The 19,602-nt window shown below is 31.3% G+C and overlaps 1 protein-coding gene across 1 annotated transcript in view; it reads left to right on the forward strand.

Annotated features, from left to right (window-relative positions):
• Nucleotides 1–19,602, forward strand: part of LOC136813842 (uncharacterized) — a 57,027-nt gene that overhangs the window by 19,020 nt on the left and 18,405 nt on the right. The window contains exons 6-7 of the mRNA XM_067070332.1: nt 1,937–2,026; nt 11,121–11,345. Coding sequence (XP_066926433.1) covers nt 1,937–2,026; nt 11,121–11,345 — 315 coding nt within the window. The remainder of the gene's footprint in view (nt 1–1,936; nt 2,027–11,120; nt 11,346–19,602) is intronic.

A 19,602-nucleotide genomic window follows, 5' to 3' on the forward strand; every position in this document is an offset into this window, starting at 1 on the left:
GCCAAAAACTTAAGAACAAGTTAAGAACATTTTAAGGCTTCTTGGACTCGAAAACATCCTATTTCTTAGGAAAATGGTCAAAAATATTCACAAAATGGTCAAAATAAGAACATGTTAAGAACATTTTTAGGTTTATGGCTTCAAAAAATTTGGATGTTCTTATAAAAAAACGTGTAGGTAGGTATCGATTTCAAAATAGACAATTTCTAAAGGGCAATTGTGTTCTTTGTCGGCTATTACAATCATTGGTTTAGTTTAATCTTTTTATAATAGATTATGATAATTTTCTTCATGTTTTTTGTTTTTTCTAAAGCTGATTTTTACTGCATATTTTTATATAGCCTGTGTTGAGGTAGAAAGTGTTTTTTGATCAAGTCTAGAAGCCTATGTTTTATTAAAAACTTTATTAAAAACAATCCACAAAAACAAGAACGAAAAAACAAAAAAAGAGATACAATATGGCTCAACCCATTATTTAACAAAATAAATTCATTTCTTCAATTTCTATTGTCTGAGAAACTCGAGATATTGAGCTTCAAAAAGCGCAAAAACTGGACAAAACAGCTGCTTCTGGCTGAAAAAAGCACTGTTTTTACGGGTTGATATCTCGAGTTAGGTACAGAAATCACCTACTTTAGGCGTACAAACTTTCGCTAGCAGAAACTTTCGCGATTTTCGCGAATTTTGGCCCTTTTCGCGAAAGTAAATGTCTTTAAAAATTCTAGGAAAGGCATTCGCGAAAGTTTATGCTCGCGAAATCTTTTGACAAATAAGAAAATCTGTAAAACTTCAAACTTTGATTAAAATATAACTTTTATGGCTTTTTTAGCCTGCTAAAAGACTAATAAGTGAAAGGACAAATTTTTCAAGCCAAACCTAGAAGTATTTGTCCCTCTAAGCTATTTTTTCATGTGAAAATTCTCAATTTTACATCTTGATGCGCGAAATTTTATGCTCACGAAAAATATTTTCCGTTAAATTCGCGAAAGTAAATGTCGTGAATTTCGCGATTTTTCGTCCTCGCGAAAGTTTCTGCTCGCGAAAATTTGTACGCCTAAAGTATACTTGCGTTGCAATATATGCTCTGATCGCCGAAAACTAAACCTATTGGTTAAAAAGTTGTAGATTTTTTTCTTATAAATTTGACGCTTATAAAAAAAATGTTTTCATTTTGAGCACAATTCCATTTTCTGAGATCATTTTCTTATAAAGTTGATACTTAATTAATAACGTTGAAGTCCAAAAAAGGTGAAAGTAATGGCAAAAACTATGAAGGGGGTAGGTACCTTATCGGCCCTTTTTACGCCGGCCCTATTATTTAACGCCGGCCCTTATTACGCCACAGTCTAATTTTGGGCTTACGCCAATTAGGGCCGTTAATAACGCCAAAAATTTTAAAGATGGCTACTTATGCTTCAAATTAGTAAATAATGTTTAAAATTTACATTAAAATGTCATGTTTCGGTAGTAAATTGTTGAAAATTCCATTCAAAATCACTGATTTTCGTGAGGCCTTAGATATGGAGTAAAACAATGGGTAATTTTTGTCTTCGAATCCTAAAATCCTTTAAATTGAGAAATAATGATAGAAAATTAACGCCACTTTTAGGTAAAAATTGCAAAATCTTGGCCCTTTTTACGTCGGCCCTTATTACGCCAATAATGGCCGGCGTAAAGAGGGCCGATAAAGTACTATTGATGTTAAAGATCGTGTTTTATATTTCTGTGCAGAAATTTAATTACATATTTTGCGCAGCTCGAAATTACATTTCTGCGCAAAATGATTACATATTTGCGCAGAACGAAATTACATATTTGCGCAGAATTTACTTTTTTGCGTAAAAAAGACATATCTGCGCATAACAACATGGAGAATTATCCATGCTTAACAAGAAATTGAATGAAACTTAAGCAATGTTTTGTGCTACTTTTTTAGGGCAAGAAAACGCCAATCCAACGGAAGATTCGTCGAGGCGAGAAGACAGGAAAGACAAGTCTGAGGGGAAGCAGGAAAATACAAAACCAGGTCAGGACTTAGACACTACCTTGCAATGGATTAGACCCATTGAAGTCCACAGCAAAGGGGGCAGAACCTACGAATTTTCAATAAAATAGCTTAAAATCGCTGAAAAAGTTCTATTATTAAGCGTTTTTAAGCAACAAACGTAAAAACGCGTCCTTTTAAGCGAGTGAGCTCCTTCCAAAGGCTTTAATTAAAGTCTATCCGGATATAGTTGGCAATGGAAACAAGAATGCCTGTAACTTTTAATAGTCAAATATAATTCCAAAAATATTTTTTGCTTGTTTTAGAGAATCAAAAGCGCTATATTTGAATATATTTTTTGTTGATTTTTGGACCTACCTCCGGGTACCCCGGTGGACCTATAAATTAACCGATGTCTGTTCGTCCGTCTGCTACCAGCTTTTCTCAGGATTGGCTCATTAGTTTTTTTCTGATTTTTGGCACAATGATGCAAAATGGCAATGCCCAAAATGTGACGGAGCCCGATTTTCGGAGAAAAAAATTTTCCGGGCGAAAATGCCGGAAATATGCCGGAAAAACTGTTTTTTTGGCATTTTCTCGAGATTTTATCATTATTTTTTTTTGATTTTTTGCTCAAAGATGCGTATTAACAATGCCCAAAACATGGCCTAGTCAGATCTTTGAGAAAAATTTTTTTCTGACCGAGAATACCGGAAAACGCCGTTTTTCTTGATTTTCATTGGACTTTTTCCTTATAATTGTTTTTTTTTTCATTCAAAAACATTATTAATAGCAATGCACACCATCAAGCTTGTTTCAATTTTCAATAAAATTGATTTTTGAAGCCGGAACTAATTAAAAATCGCCGGAACAATCTATTTTCGCCGGAAGACAGTATTTCTGAATTTCTCGAGCGTACTTTATATTTATTTATGAATTTTGCACACTGCTGCAAAAGACAATACCTAAAAGGTGACAGAGCCGATTGTCAAAAACTTTTTTCCGCCAAAAATGCCGAAACACGCCGGAAAAACTGGTTTTTGACATTTTTCTCGAGATTTTATCGTAGTTTTTCTGATTTTTGCTCAAATACGTATAACAATACTCCGAAACATGCCGATTCTGATTTTTGAGAAAAAAATTTTCCGGCCGACAATGCCGCAATCGCGCCGTTTTTCTGGATTTTCATTGGACTTTTTCCTTATAATTGGTTTTTTCATTAAAAACATTATTATACAGGGGCTAACCATCACATGTTTCAATTCAATAACATTGATTTTTGAAGGCGAAACTTTTTAAATCCCGAACAACCTATTTCCCGGAAGACAGTATTTCTTAAATTCCTCGAGCTGATTTAATTGTTTTATGAAGTTGCACCTGATGCAAAATGACAATACCTAAAATGTACAGAGCCGATTGGTCGAAAAACATTTCTTTCCGTCCGAAATGCCGGAAATAGCAGAAAAACGGATTTTTGGACATTTTCTCGAATTTGCCCTTCATAGTTTTTTCTATTTTATGCAAGAATGCGTTGTCGAATGCCAAAACTGGCCGAGTAGGATTTTGAGAAAAAACTGTTTGCAATTTATTGATTTTTTTTTTTGAAGCTTTGTTTTTTTTTCAACAAAAACATATTTATAAGAATGTCCACGATTAAGCAGGTTCATTTTCATGAACTGATTTTGACAGAACTTCCAAAAATCGCCAGAACAGCCGAGAATCGCCGAATTTCTTGAATTTCTCGAGTTGTACTTGTATTATTCTGTATTTTCATACTATTGTTGTCATTTTTCAATTGTCTTATTACATCACTCTTCAGGTAGGTCCATTCAGCATGTAGCTTGTTAGCGGTTAAATTTGTGATTGCAAAAATTGAGCTTTTTTTTCTTTTTATACTATAACGTTCATTTTTAAACTAGTGGTAGTTCAACCTTAGGTAAAGAAGGTTGTTGAATTTCAAGGCAAACGGAAAAGATATGGGACCCGGAATACACCTTTGTAGCACTTTTCTGTGAAATATCAAATCTCAAAATTTTTACTAAAAACGGGGATAGTGATAATAAAACAGTTTTCAATCAAGCAGACCTACTTTACAGTGCTGTAACTTTTTATCTATAAAAGATACGAATAATCGGATCACATATTTGAAATCAGCAAGGTTCAAATATTCTAAAAAGTTTCGTGTCGTGGTTTTCTAAACAAATGAAATCTTCATTCTTTTATCTTAACTTTTCTTATTAATTTTTAAAATTTCTAAACATTTTTAACTTGTTAGATTGATCACCTTATAACTATCCCTCCAACGGTGCATAGCTTTTTGGACCTACCCCGGTGGAGGTCCTTGGACCTACGCCGGTCGAGGTCCTATAAATTAACCTGTGTTTGTTCGTTCGTTCGTCCGTTCGTCTGTTACCAACTTTTCTCAGGATTGAATCTTTGATTTTTTGGTCAAGGTGCAAATGGTAGTGGCCAATGTGACGGACCCGTTTTCGAGAAAAAAAATTTGGGGGCAATTTGGGGCCAAAAAACGCTAAAACGGGTTTTTTGAACTTTTGAACATTGGATCTTAAATGTTTTTCTGAGTTTTTGTATAAAGTAGGGTCCATCAGGTAAAAAATGGCTCAAACTGATTTTTAACAAAAAATTTTGTTGGCGCAAAAAACGCATGTTTATCTATAAGAATCACTATTGATAAGCATACATCAATGTTCTTAGTCAAATTACTCAATTTTGTTATGAGATAGATGTTTTTTATTGCTCATGAGGGCTTACTTTAAAGAATATGTGTGTTTAACTGAAATTTTAGGTTGCTCGTTTCTTATAAAAAATGGCAATCGATATTTTTTATAAGCACATTATCAATTACTTAGGTATTAGCTTTTCTCGAGATTGGTTCGTGCATTCTTTAGGATTTTTTGCACAAAGATGCATAACTATAAACCCTCGAATGTGACAGACCTCTTTTTTTGAAAAATAATTTTTGAGGTAAATTTCAGCTAAAAAACGGCTAAAAAAGGGTTTTTTGGACTTTGTGAAATATTGGATCATTGTTTTTTCTGACTTTTGCAGAAAGTAGGTAAAAAAATGGCCAACAATTTTTGTAAAAAAGAATTTTCAGCTCAAAAACCGCATCTTTATCTATAAGAATCACTATTAATTTAAGCATACATCAATGAGATATGTTTTTTTTGCTCAGGAAGTCTTGAATATGAAAGAATATTTCAAGAGCATGAAATTTTGGTTCCTAAACGTTTTTTTATAAGAAACAAACGACTAATTTTAATAGATCGTCACTATTTGTGTTCTGAATGATTGTTTAATGGTCACGCTCACGTAGATATTAATTATATATGTGATAGATGTATAACCAGGTAGGTCCATAAAAGTATCACTTGTTAATATTGCATTGATATTGTCAAAAAAGTAAAGTGTCTCAAAAGTATACTTTTGAGATATACTTTAAATGGGCTGTATTATAAAACAGAAGCCAAAGGGGGGGGGTACTAGGGTTGGCGGATAAGGGGTATGTGTGGATGGAACCTCCAAAAACCGACCCTTAGAGGGACTGATTAAAAATTTTCTGATTTTTACGATCCTTAGAGAGACTTTGAATCGTGGAAAAAACGACCCTCACCGTCCTAAAATACCCAGCACCCATTTTTGCCTAAGTACCACCCCCAGCAAGCAAGTCGAGCAAGCTCTGCCAAGCAGGCAAAGCTGGAGAAAATTTTCTATGTAGCGGGTAAGGTAATTTTGGCCTAGAGATCCTGGAAAGTCAATCGATACGTCTTCAATAATGCAAATTTTTATGCATTTTTGAGAAAACTCCTTAAGTGTATAGTTTATAGGGTTTCCAGGGCTAGATCTTGAGATATTTGAGTTTGAAATCCTGCTGATTCAGCAGAAAAGGGCCAAAAAACGCTGAAAAACACTGAGTCAGCTAAATTTTACGAATAACAAAGAATACCTTAAGTGGACAAATTTTGGCGGAGATTAATTAATTTTGTCAAAATTCGCCAAATTAAATCCTCGCCAAAATTTCCAAATTCGGCAATTCGCCAAATTAAATCCCCGCCAATTTTTTCATTCTGAGCTTCAACAAAATACCTTAATAAAAAACACTTTTTTTGTCTTTTGCCAAATTAAATCCTCGCCAAAATTTCCAAATTCGGCAATTCGCCAAATTAAATCCCCGCCAAATTTTTCATTCTGAGCTTCAACAAAATACCTTAATAAAAAACACTTTTTTTGTCTTTTGCCAAATTAAATCCCCGCCAAATTTTGCAAAATTGACTATTCGCCAAATTAAATCCACGCCAAAATTTATCCACTTTTAAGGTATCACAGGAAAAAAATCTTAAAATCCCAGGCCTGGGAAATGACCATTTTCGGGGTGGGATTTTTTTTAGTCCTGAGATTTTTTAACGATTACATATTTCGATTAAATTTCGGGGGTGATTTTGGCAATTTCACAACCCTGGGAAAATTTTTATGCAAACTTTCCCATCCCCAAAAATGGCCATCATCCAGGCCTGGGATTTCTCGGGTTGTAAAATGGTCATTTTCGGGGTGGGATTTATTTTTCTAAAAATCAGAGATTTGAAAACCCACCCGGAAATAGGCATTTCCCAGGCCTGGAATTTCTTGGGATGTAAAATGTACGCATGCGCAAGAATTTTTTTTCAAAACCACAATTTAGTTGAAAGTGTTCAGCTTGTATCTAAACCAAAACATTTTATGGTTGTATTCGGTCAGTGTGTAACACAAAACTAAAGTGAGGCGTCCCGCAAGGGCGGCCTCATTCGTTCGCAATGGACTTACGTCGCATGGGCTCAGTGGATCGGTGAGACGGGTTTGAGGTCATTAAGTTGGCTCTCAGGTGCAGCTCCGCTGTTGTGACAAAAGTACCGGGATTCTCAAAGTAGCGCAAGTACATGTCAGAACGAATGGAAGATATCGAGAAAATGCTCACAAATTGATCAAATACATTTAACAATTTATTAAACTTAATTCAAAGTTTGGTAATTCAAATTCTCAGGGTTGGGAAATTTGGAAACCCCAGACGTGAGAAATCGTCATTTGACACCCTGAAATTTGGAAAACCTAGGTCTGGGATATTGCCATTTTCCAGGCCTGTAGTTGTTTCACTTTTCCAGGGCAAATCCCAACCCCAAAAAATGGCCATTTTTTATAGCGAAATGGCCATTTCCCAGGCCTTGGATTTAAAGATTTTTTCCTGTGAGGCGAGACCAATTTAATTTGTTGTTGTACGGGCCCAACCGACCCTACTTTTGCTAAAGTCAAAAAAATAATAATATTGAATTTCCACTACAATATATTTTACACACTAGTTACACGCTTTTTTTTTTATAAGAATAGTGTACTTTGACTGAGGGTCAAGTATTCTTAAGAAATTGCCAAAATTGAGGGTGAAATATTCTTAACGTATTCTTATTATTTCAGAGAAAACAAGAAATTGAGAACCCTAGAGAAGGAATCTTTGATATTTTTCATTTACTAGTTTAGGGTAGCATTATTTTGTAGCATTTGTTTATCTTTCATCCATGTTTATTTTCACACGAAACGTAACACACACAAAAGAAAGTACAATATCTCTTTTGTTAAATTATCTGTATCACTTTTGTTTTACCATTTTCTGAAAAATGACAGTCTTATTCTTATCAATTGACTAAAACTCACCCTGGAGGGTATTCTTAGGGTATTCTTACGATTTGGCCAATTTTCACCCTAATATTCTTATAAAAGGTATTCTTATAAAAAAAAAAGCGTGTATTTGTAAGAATCAAATTTGAACAAGACGACTCAGAGTCGAAAATTTCGCGAAGTATTTGATTATTCATAGATGAAATAATCATATTAAAAACGACCGGGGAGTACTAGAATTGGAGAATGTCAATCGGACCTGAGAAAAACTGGCTCTAACAGAAAATAAAGTTACCCTTACAGAGACAAGGCGAAAATGTGACTCTTAGAGCACATTTTCAAAAAAATGTCTAACCTTCTAGAGATTTTTATGACTTTTCAAGTTTTTCGTACCTTAAATAATTCAGAGACTTGGGAAGGTCAAAAACCAAACCTTAGCATCAGCACATACCTGGCACATATTTATGCCTAAGTACCCCCCCCTGTCACCATTAATAGAATGCAATAAATGGAACGGGGCTAGAGCTTTATTGTCACCAAAATGTGAACTGTCCCAGTGTGGCCAAGTTACATATCATATCATACCAATATCTTTGACTATTTACAAAAATATTAAAATGTTTACACCTTGTAGATAAATCAAAAAACATAGTTTCTCAATATTTCAAAATTTTAGCCACATAGATTGTTCACCTCTAATATATTATTCCAATTCTAACGGTATAACTTCCTACTTTAGCATAACTTGGTGCTGAGAATTAGTTTGAAAGGTAATTAAAGTATCTAAATCTACATACTTTTGAGACGACAGACTTCTCTTTAATGACAGATACATAATATATACTATCTCAATAAAACAAAATCAAACACAATCAACTTTGACGGGCATTTATTTTGCTGATGCCTTTAAAAAATAAATATAAAAAGAATTTAATTTTGCCATTAAGGGCTATTTTTGGCAAAATATTGCTATTAGATAAAAAAAATAACTGTTTCAAGGCTCGAAAAGCACAAATTTGGAAAATGACATAAATATTGTAAATTTGATAGAAATTTTAAGGCCAATTTTTTTTCTGCAAAAATGTTTTCAAATTTGATTGACTTCTATTTCTTTTTTTGATCAATAACCAATCAATTTGTTCCAATATTCGATAGGTATAATGAAGCCTATTAGAAAATGTTTGAGTATTGATCATTGATTGGATTTGAATGATTGATTAAACTTGCAACCGTTAAATAATCAATCTGGATTGATCATCTTAGAGCCAATTATTGAATAATCGATCAACTAAAATGTAATCGAGCCTTCCTTAATGTCATAATTAGCATATAATGAATACCTATCAATTACTGTACGTTGGTCTAATGTCAATATCCCCCTTCTAATTTCGACATCCTTCTTTAAAGGTAGGGATAATTGCAAGGTCAGAATCGCTGATGGAAACTATTTTTCTTTGCTTAGCGATCAGAGAGGAAAATACCTTTTGTCCATAAGTGATCCCAACCTTTCTATTATTCCTATCTCTAAAGAAGGGTGTCGGGACTAGAAGAGGGATGTCGACATTAGACCAATTGATATCCAGTGTTATCGATGTGTCATCGATTGAAAATGAATCAATTTTCTTGAGTGGGAGTCTGGCACTGTATAAAAAAGTTTGTCTTTTGAGTTCTTATATATCTGACCAATCAAAACTCAAATCCATTGTACAGTACAGTATTCAATCAAAGCTGATACAAATTTTCCAGTAAGATTTTGATATAGACTTCAACGACAGTCTTGCCGTTTTCCCTTGCATCCATTTGGGTTGACCCGGGTCAAGGCTCATTCACTTTCCAAGTGAACCGCTTTGAGTGGGAATCCCAAACTTTGACGCCTGTGTAGCAACCAAGGTCCAATGACCACTATCCCACGTACCCGGGGGGGGGGTACTAGGGTTGGTGAATGAGGGGTATGTGCGGACGGGACCTCCGAAAACCGACCCTTAGAGAGATCAAATTTTAGTGAAAAAGTGACCCTTAAATTTCCTACCCTTAGTGAGACTTTTTTGTAATTTTTTCTCTCAAAATCAAATTTTTTTTCTAAAAATCGTGATTTTTCCCACCCTTAGAGAGACTACTTTGAAATTTCCTGATTTTTATAACCCTTAGAGAGACTTTGAAAGGTGAAAAACCCGACCCTTACCGTCCGCACATACCCAGCACCTATTTTTGCCTAAGTACCACCCCCCCCCCCCGGGCCCACGTACTAAGCGCTAATCCAACCATGCCAGACTCTCAATCGATACAATTGATAACTTTTTCCAATCGATGACTAATCGATAAATAATCGATGGATTGGATATTGTTTGATATCGATAATTGATAGACTGATTTTACAGGAAGCGCGATTGGCTATCAATTGTAATTGTGATCGATTTTCCATCGAGTTATTATAAAGATGTTCGATTGATCACAATTGACAGCAAATCGATTAAAAAACTAATCTATTATCAGTTAGAATAGTCTCGATTATCAAAATCAATCGACATCCAATCAATCGGTTGGTTATAAATTAGCCATCGATTGACTGAGTCTGGAAAATGACAATCAACACATCGCACCTAATTAACAAACACAAAAGGTAACTTCTATCACTTATAGATTGACACCCCCTGCTATGAATTCTTCTGTGAAATACTAAGTAAACGATAATCTTTCTTACAACACAACCTAATCAAATATCAACAAATAATGCTACCTGTAAAAATGAAGATCATACCTGTCTGTTGTGTTGTCTGTATTGTTATGTTGTTGTATGTAGAGAGATGTTCAAGAGCAACTCTTTAATTGTAAGATTCCTATCACTTTATTGGTGCATATTTACTAACTACACAAACATAAAATACTATGCTAAAAGAAATATAAACCTCTTTAAGTACTCTAAAAACACCAAAAACATGATAAAAATACAAAAATCCAGAGCAAGTCTGACAGCATGATCAAATCCGCCATTTAAAAAATCGAGCAATGTTTACGAATGCTTGGTTCCACCTACCTAGCACTTGCGGACTGAAATCATTAAATTTTATCTTAGCGAGTGAGTCCATATTTTAGACTTCGAGAATGTTCTAGAACTACTTTCGTTTTCTAATTTTTTTTTCCGCACCGCCGCCGCCACCACGAAAGCCTATTGTAATACTTTCGCTATGCGCGAAATTAATAAAGCTGAAAATAATTCAAGAAATTGGAAAATTTAGAAAATCAACTATTCCATACACTAAGATTTTATTATGATCTGCATCGAAGATAAAAAAAGTGAATTTTTTTGGAAAACATTTTCGGTACTTTACCAACCCTGATAAATGAAAAATTTATTCTTATTTTACCGACCGACCGACCGACCCATATTTTGCTAACGATCTGCCCGTAGAACAACAAATTAAATTAGTCTCGTCTGATATCTTTAACATAATTTCTTGTATGCTCATTTTAGGCTCTCGTTGCTTAGATGAAGTCCTTGATCATATTTCCAAAAAACTGACTTTCAAAGAATCGAAGAAACTTCTTCGAAACCTTCAGATCGCTGACGGTGATCCTAATAAAGAAGTTTCAGAAAAATTGGAAGACGTTCCTTGGTTCAAAATCAAGAATATGCTTGAATTGTTGGGAAAATATGAAATCATTGACCATATCAAAAAGAACACTTTCATCACTCAAGGTAACAACTTGATTTGATATAAGTTTTGCAAAAATTCATCGTAAAATTAATACCCTTGATGTATTTTCAAGGTGGTTACAAAGACTGGGCTCTTCCAGAAAAAAATGCGTACATTGGGGGTGGAGGATATATTGTCCGGAGAGTAGCGAAAAATCATCAAAATTTACCTTATCCTGGGGGGTAAATTTGCTCTGTCCGGGGGTCAACTGATGCTTGTCCGGGGGGTAAAACCCGTTGTCCGGGGAGCCAAAAGTCACTTTGTCCGGGGGTAAATCACTGAAAATGTTATATCCTCCACCCCCCCCCCCCTCATATTCAGATTTTTTCTGGAAAAGACCATTGTTACTATCTGACCCACCTATCTAGCCACAATAAAAAAATGCTCTTATTGTAATGGGATAAATTTTCGCGGAAATTAAATTTCGCGGATGAGGATTTTCTTGATTTTTAGTGGGAGTTTAATTTCGAAGAAGGGCCCTTTCCCAATTACCAATAGAGGAATGAGTAACACCCAAATCCGGGAAATGCACCAAATTTAATCCCCGCGAAAATTTATCCCACTAAAATGCACGTCCGAGTTAACAAAACATTTGCAATTTTGAAAAGAGTTCTAATGTTTTAAATAGAACTTCATGATTTGAAATGTTCAAATTTCAAAATGATGTTGAAATTTTCACCAAAGCACTTATTTACACATAAGCCATTCCTAAGGCGTTTTCGAATCATTTGAGATTCGAGATAAGCTGCAACCTTTCTGTAGTGTTTTAGCATTTAGGCCATAGCTTTCTGGACCTACCTGGAGATCCTATAAATTAACTGTTGTCCGTTCGTCTGTTACCAGCTTTTCTCAAGATTGGATCATTAGTTTTTTCTGACTTTTGACACAAAGATGCAAAACGGCAATGCCCAAAATGTGACAAAGCCTGATTTTCGAGAAGAAAAAAAATAATATGCCGGAAAAGCTGCTTTTTTGGCATTTTCTCGAGATTTTATCATTAGTTTTTTCTAATTTTTTGCTCAAAGATGCAAATTAACAATGCCCAAAACATGGCCGAGTCCGATTTTTGAGGAAAATTTTTTCCGGCCGAAAAGACCGGAAATATTCCGGAAATCGCCGTTTTTCAGGATTTTCATTGGACTTTTTCCTTCTAATTGGTTGTTTTTTCATTCAAGAAAATTATTAATAGCAATGCCTGCCATCAAGCATGTTTCAATTTTCAACAACAAGCCGAAGCGGCATGAAGGCCCAGCGACATAGCAATAGTCGAATGTTTGTTCGCAACGCGTGCACTTTGTACCAGAAGTCAAAGTTTTGAAAGTGCAGTAATTTTCGCGAGGCAATTTGTTTCAGAAGTAATTTAATTTTAGCGGGACTTATTTTCGCGAGCATTAATTTTCACGACTTTCGCGAGAAGAACGTATTTCTTTCGATCATTCATAACAAATACCAAAGGAAAGAACGGAAAACCTATAAATATTCAGGCTATATTCATGATATTCATGACGTAATCTTTTGTACGGAGGAACCCTAAAAAGCCGGTTGTTTGCCACCAATTTTGAAATTATAACAATTAAACTAGTGGCAAACATCCGGATGTTTCCGTATAAAAGATTACGTCATGAATATCATGAATTCAAGGTAGCGCAGATTTCAAACCATAATCTAGGCACACTGTCCAAATTCCATTAAAAAAATGTTTAGTTTAGCGTCCGTGGTTTATCATATGTAATTAAAAATTTTAATGATAATTCAATACATTTCACAACTACTGAAAAATGTTTTTAGAGTTGGGGTATGTATGAATGTTTTTAAAATTTTGAAAACAGCAATTTTAATTTTTTTTTTCATCCTCCGGTCCGAAAAACCATTTTTATATGTCCGTAGAGGGGGGTGCCCAGTGCACGAACGGCAAACTTATTTTTCACTTTTCTCACTTACTTTTGGTTTTTACATAAATCCTTTTTGACCATCTCGTAAACAAGCTTGAAGTCCTTCTTTCAGTTTGTTTTCACTTTATTTGAAAGCTTCTTCTTGGAATAATAAGTCGTTAAAGCGAGCGCTATTCGAACCCAGTCCGCGAACGAGGAACTAGTTCGCGAACGATCTTTTGAAAGAAAAAATTAGAGCTCTGCTCGCAGGTAATACTTTAACTCTCTTCTGAGATGATACAGGGGTATTTGAACTTTTCAAAACCATGCGCTTTTTCACTAAAAAAGCAAGAACTTTAGTGTTTTACTAACCTGTTTATTTTTGTAAATATTTTCTTGTCGTCCATTTTTTTGTTTTCCTTTTCAAGTTTTGCTCATTGAAAAGCGCGGCAATGTAGTGTCTTCTTTTTTAATTGAGATCGCCAGCGCTTTCGAATGTTTTGACGTTGCAATGTCTTCCATTTTGAATATGGTGTTCGGATCGTTCGCGGACTGGAACCTTTTTTATATCAACTACTGGTGATATGTTTCTATTGATTTTGAATTAATGAGCTTACATGTTTCAATGAAATTTTGTGTGATGGAAGATAAAAGGTTTTTAAAAGAGGAAAGTCATTTTCAGAACTCTTCTTGCGCAAATTTTCTTATAAAAAACATTTTCTCTCGCAATCAGCCATATTTACAAAAATCCCGAATTTCGTGATTTTTTTACTTGGCCTCGTTCAAAATCGGTTTGGTGTTGTTCTAGTGCTCCGTTTATTTTAATTTTTGGAGAGATTGCAAGGAATAGTTTGAGGATTCTATTGCACAAAGGAAGTTCTATAGAAGTTTGTTTTTGGTTGTTTTTTTCAAGTTCAAAGACGCTCGTTCGTTAAACCAGAAAATAAACATTGTACTTGCCTTATCAACATCAGGCAAAAAAAACAAAAAAGATTCTTTAACTTGGAAGATGAAAAACTGTATGACACGCGAGTTGCACTGTACAAATATCTTGACCAGGCTTAAGACCTCACCTCTGGCTCTACATATGCTTATGAGTCGTTAATTTTCTAACATCATACAGTATAGTTAATCTAAGGTGAGCTAAGGTTTGGGGAAAAGTGCAGAGCTAAGATTTTGCCAAAAAGGTAGAAACATTAAACTCTTTTGTAAACACAACATGATGTAGTATACATCAAGTTTTTAAATATGAAAGACAAGTTATTTAAGTGTTATGCTTGTAAAAAAACATGTAATTGAACAACAATAAATGTACTATTTGAACAACAATATAAATGCTATTTGAACAACAATAAAAATGCTATTTGAACAACAATAAAAATGCTATTTGAACAACAATAAAAATGCTATTTGAACAACAATATAATGCTATTTGAACAACTATTTGAACAACAATAAAAATGCTATTTGAACAACAATAAATGTACTATTTGAACAACAATATAAATGCTATTTGAACAACAATATAAATGCTATTTGAACAACAATATAAATGCTATTTGAACAACAATAAAAATGCTATTTGGCAACAATAAAATGCTATATAAATGGAACAACAATATAAATGCTATTTGAACAACAATAAAAATGCTATTTGAACAACAATAAAAATGCTATTTGAACAACAATAAAAATGCTATTTGAACAACAATAAAAATGCTATTTGAACAACAATAAAAATGCTATTTGAACAACAATATAAATGCTATTTGAACAACAATATAAATGCTATTTGAACAACAATAAAAATGCTATTTGAACAACAATATAAATGCTATTTGAACAACAATATTTGAACAATAAATGCATTTGAACAACAATAAAAAATTTGAACAACAATATAATGCTTGAACAACAATAAAATGCTATTTGAACAACAATTAAATGCTATTTGAACAACAATAAAAATGCTATTGAGCAACAATAAACAAAAATTGCTATTTGAACAACATGCTATTTAAAATTGAACAACAATAAAAATGCTATTTGAACAACAATAAAAATGCTATTTGAACAACAATATAAATGCTATTTGAACAACAATAAATGTACTATTTGAACAACAATATAAATGCTATTTGAACAACAATAAAAATGCTATTTGAACAACAATAAAAATGCTATTTAAAAATGCTATTTGAACAACAATAAAAATGCTTATGCGATTGAACAACAATAAAATTGAACAACATAATAAAATGCTATTTGAACAACAATATAAATGCTATTTGAACAACAATATAAATGCTATGCTATTGAATGCTATTTGAACAACAATAAAAATGCTATTTAACAACAAGAAAAATCTATTTGAACAACAATAAAATGCTATTGACAACAACAATAAAATGGCTATTTGAACAACAATAAAAATGCTATTTGAACAACAATATAAATGCTATTTGAACAACAATATAAATGCTATTTGAACAACAATATAAATGCTATTTGAACAATAATAAAATGCTATTTGAACAATAAAAACATATGAACAACAAAAAATGCTATTTGAACAACAATGCTATTGAACAACAATATAAATGCTATGTGAACAACAATAAAATGCTATTTGAACAACATATAAATGCTATTTGAACAATAAAATGCATTTGAACACAATATAAATGCTATTTGAACAACAATATAAATGCTATTTGAACAACAATTAAAAATGCTATTTGACAAACAACAATAAAATGCTATTTGAACAACAATAAATGCTATTTGAACAACAATAAAAATGCTATTTGAACAAAATATAATGCTACTATTTGAACAACAATAAAAATGCTATTTGAACAACAATAAAAATGCTATTTGAACAACAATAAAAATGCTATTTGAACAACAATAAAAATGCTATTTGAACAACAATAAAAATGCTATTTGAAACACAAATAAAATGCAAAAAATTATGAACAAACAATAAAAATGCTATTGAACAACAATAAAAATGCTATTTGAACAACAATGCAATTTGAAACAATAAAAATGCTCTATTGAACAACAATAAAAATGCTATTTGAACAACAATAAAAATGCTATTTGAACAATAAAAAATGAACAAAAAACTATAAATGCTATTTGAACAACAATGAACAACAATATAAATGCTATTTGAACAATAAACATGCTATTTGAACAACAAAAAAATCTATTTGAACAACAATATAAATGCTATTTGAACAACATAAATGCTATTTGAAACAACAATAAAATCTATTTGAACAACAATAAAAATGCTATTTGAACAACAATAAAATGCTATTTGAACAACAATATAAATGCTATTGAACAACATAAAATGCTATTTGAACAACAATAAAATGCTATTTGAACAACAATAAAAATGCTATTAAACAATAAATGCTATTTGAACAACAACAACAACAATAAAATGCTATTTGAACACATTAAAATGCTATATTGCTAACAACAATAAAATTTGAACACTGATTTGAACAACAAAAAAATGCTATTTGAAACAACAAATAAAAATGCTATTTGAACAACAATACAAAATAAAAATGCTATTTGAACAACAATGCTATTTGATAAATGCTATTTGAACAACAACTAAATGCTTAACAACAATGAACAACAATAAAATGCTATTTGAACAACAATAAAATGCTATTTAACAATATAATGCTATTTGAACAACAATATAAAATGCTATTTGAACAACAATAAAATGCTATTTGAACAACAATATAAATGCTATTTGACAAATGCTATTTGAACAACAATAAAATGCTATTTGAACAACAATAAAATGCTATTTGAACTTTAAAAAAATTTGAACAACAATAAAATGCTATTTGAACAACAATATAAATCTATTTGAACAACAATATAAAATGCTATTTTTGAAATGCTATTTGAAAACAATAAAAATGCTATTTGAACAACAATTAATAAAATGCTATTTGAACAACAATAAAATAATGCTATTTGAACAACAATAAAAAATGCTATTTGAACAACATATAAATGCTATTTGAACAACAATAAAATGCTATTTGCAACATGCTATTTGAACAACAATAATAAATGCTATGAACTATTTGAACAACAATAAAAATGCTATTTGAACAACAATAAAATCTATTTGAACAACAATAAAAATTTGAACAAAGCTATTAACAATAAAATGCTATTTGAACAACAATATATGCTAATGCTATTTGAACACAAAATGCTATTTGAAACAACAAAAAATGCTATTTGAACAATATAATGCTATTTAAAATTTGAACAACAATAAAATGCTATTTGACAACAATAAAAAGGCTATTTGAACAACAATGCTATTTGAACACAATAAAAAATGCTATTTGAACAACAATAAAATGCTATTTGAACAAAATAAAAATGCAACAACAATAAAAATGCTATTTGAAAAACACTATTTGAACAACAAATGAACACTATTTGAACAAAATATAAATGCTATTTGAACAACAATATAAATGCTATTTGAACAACAATAAAAATGCTATTTGAACAACAATAAAAATGCTATTTGAACAACAATATAAATGCTATTTGAACAACAATAAAAATGCTATTTGAACAACAATAAAAATGCTATTTGAACAACAATAAAAATGCTATTTGAACAACAATATAAATGCTATTTGAACAACAATAGAAATGCTATTTGAACAACAATAAAAATTAAATTTTAAAACTATTTGAACAATATAAATGCTATTTGAACAACAATAAAAATGCTATTTGAACAACAATATAAATGCTATTGAATGCATTTGAACACATATGCTATTTGAACAACAAATAAAAATGCTATTTGAACAACAATAAAAATGCTATTTGAACAACAATAAATGTACTATTTGAACAACAATATAAATGCTATTTGAACAACAATAAAAATGCTATTTGAACAACAATAAAAATGCTATTTGAACAACAATAAAAATGCTATTTGAACAACAATATAAATGCTATTTGAACAACAATAAATGTACTATTTGAACAACAATATAAATGCTATTTGAACAACAATAAAAATGCTATTTTAACAACAATAAAAATGCTATTTGAACAACAATATGCTATTTGAACAACAATATAATGCTAAAAATGCTATTTGAACAACAATAAAAATGCTATTTGAACAAATATAAATGAACAAATAAAATTTGAACAACATTAAAATGCTATTTGAACAACAACAATATAAATGCTATTTTGAACAATTGAACAACAATAAAAATGCTATTTGAAAACAATGAACAACCTAAATGCTATTTGAACAACAATAAAATGCTATTTGAACAACAATAAAAAATGAACACAATAAATGCTATTTGAACAACAAATAAAATGCAATGAACAACAATATAAATGCTATTTGAACAACAATATAAATGCTATTTGAACAACAATAAAAATGCTATTTGAACAACAATAAAAATGCTATTTGAACAACAATAAAAATGCTATTTGAACAACAATGCTATTTGAACAAACATAAATGCGATTTGAACAACATTATAAAAATGCTATTTGAAAACAAAACAACAAATGCTTTGAACAACAATATAAATGCTATTTGAACAACTAAATGCTAAAAATGCTATTTGAACAACAATAAAAATGCTATTTGAACAACAATAAAAATGCTATTTGAACAACAATAAAAATGCTATTTGAACAACAATAAAAATGCTATTTGAACAACAATAAAAATGCTATTTGAACAACAATATAAATGCTATTTGAACAATATAAATATTTGAACAACAATAAAATGCTATTTGAACAACAATAAAAATGCTATTTGAACAACAATAAAAATGCTATTTGAACAACAATAAAAACTATTTGAGAACAAAAATAAAAATGCTATGCAACAAAAAAAATGCTATTTGAACAACAATAAAAAAACAACAATATAAATGCTATTTGAACAACAATAAAATGCTATTTGAACAACAAATAAAAATGAACAAATTTGAACAACAATAAATGCTATTTGAACAACAATATAAATGATTTGAACAACAATTTGAACAACAATAATGCTATTTGAACAAAATAAAAAAATTTGAACAACATATAAATGCTATTGAACAACAATTTGATTTGAACAACAATAAACTATGAACAAATGTAAAATGCTATTTGAACAACAATAAAAATGCTATTTGAACAACAATAAAATGCTATTTGAACAACAATATAAATGCTATTTGAACAACAATAAAAAATGTGAACAACAATAAAAATGCTATTTGAACAACAATATGAAATGAACAACAATATAAATGCTATTTGAACACAATAAAATGCTATTTGA

This window comes from Clytia hemisphaerica, unplaced genomic scaffold (genome assembly GCF_902728285.1).
Source record: "Clytia hemisphaerica strain Z4C2 unplaced genomic scaffold, Clytia hemisphaerica genome assembly, whole genome shotgun sequence".
Lineage (NCBI taxonomy): Eukaryota > Metazoa > Cnidaria > Hydrozoa > Leptothecata > Clytiidae > Clytia > Clytia hemisphaerica.